Here is a 5,750-nt window from a genome sequence, read left to right on the forward strand (position 1 = left end):
GAATTCCCAAATTACTGTTTACGGATGTACATTCTAAATTTCACTAGAACATGTGGTATTTTTTTTTTTTTTTGTCAATTTCGCATGTTCGCGACATCAGAAAAAATAAAAAAGGAATATTTTTCTAACATTAACTCCGTGGAATCACGAATAAATATATTCATTTAGCAGCTATCCAACACTAAATCTCGTATTGCTTTTTTATTTATTTCTATTTTTATGTGCGTCCATAGTTATCCAGAGATTGTTGTACAAGAAATTAAGTGTAAAAAAAATAAATATTAGATACCTAATGTAACTACTTCAACGCCTGTCAACAGCAAAAAATGTCAGGTGTTTTGTCCTTCATTTTTATTTCACTGTAGATGCGTGGTTTGTGTTTAACTGAAATTTATGCGAAATTAATAAAAAAAGGCAATGTTATACTAGATGTACTTCCGCAGGGACTCCAAAAGTGTCCAGTTCAAAGAGTAAATAAAATTTATATTAAGAGTAACAAATATTTTCATTTATTGCTTTCGAAGTTCATGTGTCACATTTTGAGAACATAACAGGTGAAGCTTGAATGTAGCTAAATACATGTAAGTATTTGTAATTGCTTTCACACCATTCAGAGCCCGATTTATGCATGAGGCGCTAGCTGGAGGTCTCGATACAAAGGGGGCCTCACAGGACCTGTAGCTTATGCTGATTTTTTATTTGTGAAAACGTGACACGTATTTATAGGCGTAAAATTTCTTATCCACTGATATAAAATTCATGAACAAATAATGCGTATGGGTCTCTTATGTGTCAATATTTTTTACAAGTTTCTTACATGGCTAAGGCCTAAGGGGCCTCAGTCTGTTTTTGCGCCTAGGGCCTCAAGTAGTCTGAATACGTCTCTGACTTGTTTGTTTGTTTGGAATTAAGCACAAAGCTACACAGTGGGCGATCTGTGCTCTGCCAACCACGGGTATCGAAACCCGGTTTCTAGCGTTGCGAGTCCGCAGACATACCGCTGTGCCATTGAGGGGCACGTCTCTGACACCATTTGTTTCCGACTATAATATTAAGTGTTTATTTCTTTGAATTTTGGAGTAGTCTATTTTCTATTACCACGTATTATGCTATTCATTAATGTTATTTATAAAGTAGGGTAGTTCATTAATAGTACTTTAAAAATTTAATTTTAGAGTTGTTTTACATCTGAATCCAAGAGGCACACAGATGATGAGAATTATGTGATTAAACGTCACGTTATTTGAAGTTCTACAAAGAAACTGCGATCAGACATTTATGCTGATAGATAACTTTCTTTATATTATATTATTTGAGTTTAGCATAACTGATGAGCCTTGATATTGGGCGAAAGGCATCGTCAGCACTAGATATAGCAGCTGTAGTATGAATGACATATTCTAATATATTCTTCTTTACTTTAACTCATAAGTTCTTAGAATTCAAAATCAATTGGTCAAAATGAATTACAAGGTTGACATCAGTATGTGGAAGTGTATGCTTACTTGTAACCTGAAGCCTCACTTGAATTCGCATTTATTTTATTATTTATTTAAAGTTCGTGCTGGTTTTCATTGTTCACACGAAGTGAACGTATTACGACATATTATCGCATATGCGACACTACACAGGAGTTATATTAGTTCTCCCTTTTACCTCTCCAATAATTGCAGTATAAAAAATACTGTAGTGTGTTGTGTACGTGTGTGTTTCATCTATTTTATTGTCTATCCTATATCAACATCAATTACAGAGTAGGAGCTTATACATACACGTATGTGCTTGATCGATATATCGATCTGTGGTAGAATGTGCAACATCCGCCAGTTCTTGTTAACTTCAGATCGTTCTTTCTATAGATATTCTAGTTCCAGCAGAAACGAGAACCCAAACGGTGATGTTATGCCTGATGTAGAAGAAGGTTTACAGGTCCAGAATGAACGAGCTTTGCGCTACCTTGGTAACGGAGTCTTCTGCCAGCTCTGTCCCTTGTACGCCCGTGAAGAAGTTGTTAAAAGGGGAACTGAAGAATGATAAAAGGCAGTCATGTAGTAAAGAAGATCTCCAGCTTCTTGCCCGACTAGAAAAACAAAATAGGTAAGTTGTGTGGTTATTCATTTATTATCCATTTTGTTAGACAGTGGAGTACTCGCTGACGCCATTAAATGTATATATTATAGTCAGAATAGTGACTGCTGGATATTCTGTGCAAGATTAGATTATCATGCTTAAACTGACTTTAATAAAATGTTAGTTAAGCTGTGATATAATGTTGAACATGTTCTATTTTCATTTAAAGAAATCAAAACAGATAATCCGAGACACTTTAAGATTCATGATGTAGGTGGCAGTGTTCATCTAAAGTGACTCGCTTTTAAGTTTCTTCTACATTAAGAAAAGTTTAGTTTAGTGTTTAAGTCAACATAAACTTCAGATAATGTTCACCTTTTAAAATTCGTTTACATGCACAGTTATGTTGTCGAAGCGTTGAAACGAATCTATTAAAAACGTTTTTCTTTCATCTAAATAAAGTTGTTTCAAATTAGAATGTTTTTAATCTGACTACGTTGACGTTTTGAATTATATTTATGAAAATACAACATATTTTGCCGATTGGGAAGGAAAACATCTCTAACGTATCGTTCCAGTTTTTCAGTTATGTCAAAGAAGCACTATCGTAAAATCAGGCAATGATTCGTGTAATGATTCCGCTAGCTTTTTTTCGAGTGCACTCTCGAAACTCTGTTAATATTGTCAAAAGAGTGACAGCTAAAAATAATTCATATGTTTTCACTCAGAATTTTGCTTCTAATCTTTCAAAATCAGACCCTTCCAGTTATCTGTAATTATGTCACAGACTGCTCCGGAAGGCAACCAATACAGGTACCACTTGAAACAAGTTCGTGCATTTTGTAATATATAAACATGGAACATTGATTTATAACTGTGACTTAGTATTGTTAAGTAGATATGAATGTTTTAAAAAACTTCCAATGCTGACTTTTTTTTTCCAATGCCAGAAAACTGGCCGGTGCTGTCTCAGCCTGTGGCAGTGTGAAATACAAATAGCCGCATCTCGTGGAAGTTCGATACCATGGACACCTATACTTTGTGATGTTTTAAGTGCTCCATACTGCATCCATATCTCGTGTCTGAGATACCTGACTAAACCAGTAAGCATGAAAAGAAGGTCATTTCTAGTAATACCTACGAGTCCTCCAGCTATTTTGGCAGCCCTGTTGTAATGTTCAAGACGTTGGTTGAACTTTAGTCCAGGTTCTTCCACAACAAAATCGCCAGCCATGAAACCCTTATATACTTCAGGAGCTATAGTTACAAACTGTTGAAACCCATGTATACTTCTTCAGGGTCTGTGTTGGAAGCTGCTGAAATTCCTGGATACTTCAGGAGCTGTAGTTAGAAGCTGCTGAAACTCCTGAATACACCAGGAGCTGCTGAAACCACTGCATACTTCAGGAGCTGTAGTTAAAAGCTGCTTCATGTCATCGATAAATGTTGCACGCCACCAGATATAATTAGAGAGGTCATACAAAGCGAACCATGAGAGATTCTCACAACATGATGCAACAATTTTTATAGCTCGAGAGGTCATATTGAGATGTCTCCAGCAGGAAGGTAACGTTTTTTGTACATTTAGATAAATTCTAAATGTTATTGCATGTTCTACTGGTTTAGCGCATACAAAAGGTAAAGTGGGGAAACCAAGGGATACCCTCCTTATAGCTATATTCAGTGCTGCCACCATGTTGCCAGAAAGTTGTTTTTAGCATTGATATTAGACAAACATGATTTACTTATGTTCAACACTTTGGAACGTACTAGTTGAACATAAAACTGGAAAATATGAGTTCCGGTAAACGTTTTTTTGTTTAATTTAGAGACAATTGGTGACGGCCCAAATTTTTTCAAACGTGAACGCGCTACTCTCGCTAAGAGGAAACAATATATATAACATTCTTGAATCGTCATTGTGCAAACGATGACTGTGCCACCCACCTCCCTACACATTTTTCGGGAATCTTCAGCGCCAGTGTTATGTTCTAGCTGTATGCTTTACCGTAGAATGCCGGTTCTGCCTGACGGGGAATTTTTCGCTCGGGCAGGGAGCAGCTGGTGACCACAATCAATTTTCTGAAATTCATATTTCTCGCCCCCAAGAATCTGCCACACTGTGCAAACGCATGTGTTTCACCCGCAGTCGAGCGCCGGCCCTGAATATGATTATTCTATCATGTTAATATTTATATTTATATTTATTTATAAATGTAAGATTTAATCAGTAGGTATTTTAATAATAAGCAAAGAAGATATAAATAAGTAACTCTTCCATTGCCATACTTATTTTTAGATACACAATAAAAACAAAAAGTCACGTCTTCTATTAATTCTTCATTACTTATCTGAAAGTTGAAACTGGTAAACTTGGAGAAGTTTGAAAGAAAATAACTTTCCTTCGTGTTGGCACAAATTTCCAAACTCACATGTGATTAATATCATTCTTCAAAGCTATATCGCTAGAAAAATATTCTAAAAGTATTCTATAAACACTTATATAGATTTTCTATAGAAAAACACTCACTTTTGTCTTATAGAAAACGTATAGAATTGTTTTATAGAATCTAATAAATGTCTTTAAGAAAGTATGCCTTTTTTTCTATAACATTTTCTAAAGTTTGTTTGTTTGTTTGGAATTAAGCACAAAGCTAAACAAGGGGCTATCTGTTCTCTGCCCACCACAGGTATCGAAACCCGGTTTCTAGCGTTGTAAGTCCGCAGACATACCGCTGTGCTACTGGGGGGCATTTTCTAAAGACTTCTAAACATATTCCACAAAGCAATTATATCGAAATTCCAAAGTTCTCTGAAGCTATTCTATAAATCCTTATATAGAAATTCTAAAGTTCTCTAAAGACATTCTATAAACTAATTATATAGATATTCTAAAGCTCACTGAAGACATTCTATGAGAAAAATGTTTAACATTTTGCTATAATTCTAATGGTATCGAAAACATTCTATCAATTAAGTTGCCTTGATTTATTAGAAAAATATTATCATAATTTTATGTTTTCATGATACGTAGCACAATGTTTTCTTTTTTTTCTATTGCCAAAATTATTTTGAAAAATATATTACATATAATATATCAGTATTTAGCAAAGCCATGAAAACAAAGGACCCAATTATTGTTAATATCTTTCCAGTGGAATACAGTTTACATTCTTCTAATACCTTTCCAGTAGAATACACTTTACACTCTTCTAATACCTTTCCAGTGGAATACAGTTTATATTCTTCTAATACCTTTCCAGTGGAATACAGTTTACATTCTTCTAATACCTTTCCAGTGGAATACAGTTTACACTCTTCTAATACCTTTCCAGTGGAATACAGTTTACATTCTTCTAATAACTTTCCAGTAGAATACACTTTACACTCTTCTAATACCTTTCCAGTGGAATACAGTTTATATTCTTCTAATACCTTTCCAGTGGAATACAGTTTACATTCTTCTAATACCTTTCCAGTGGAATACAGTTTACACTCTTCTAATACCTTTCCAGTGGAATACAGTTTACATTCTTCTAATACTTTTCCAGTGGAATACAGTTTACACTCTTCTAATACCTTTCCAGTGGAATACAGTTTACATTATTCTAATAACTTTCCAGTAGAATACACTTTACACTCTTCTAATACCTTTCCAGTGGAATACAGTTTATATTCTT

General features: G+C 34.6%; 1 protein-coding gene across 2 annotated transcripts in view; it reads left to right on the forward strand.

The window, feature by feature from the left end:
- LOC106468474 (ecotropic viral integration site 5 ortholog-like) overlaps positions 1 to 5,750 on the forward strand; it is a 76,631-nt gene that overhangs the window by 27,145 nt on the left and 43,736 nt on the right. For both annotated transcript variants that reach the window (XR_002612654.1, XM_022396804.1), the window contains exon 2: positions 1,860 to 2,097. Coding sequence is in view for 1 of the 2 variants with exons in the window: in XM_022396804.1 (XP_022252512.1) it covers positions 1,937 to 2,097 (161 nt within the window). In the remaining variant the exon portion in view is untranslated. The remainder of the gene's footprint in view (positions 1 to 1,859; positions 2,098 to 5,750) is intronic.

Source organism: Limulus polyphemus, unplaced genomic scaffold (assembly GCF_000517525.1).
Source record: "Limulus polyphemus unplaced genomic scaffold, Limulus_polyphemus-2.1.2 Scaffold3019, whole genome shotgun sequence".
Lineage (NCBI taxonomy): Eukaryota > Metazoa > Arthropoda > Merostomata > Xiphosura > Limulidae > Limulus > Limulus polyphemus.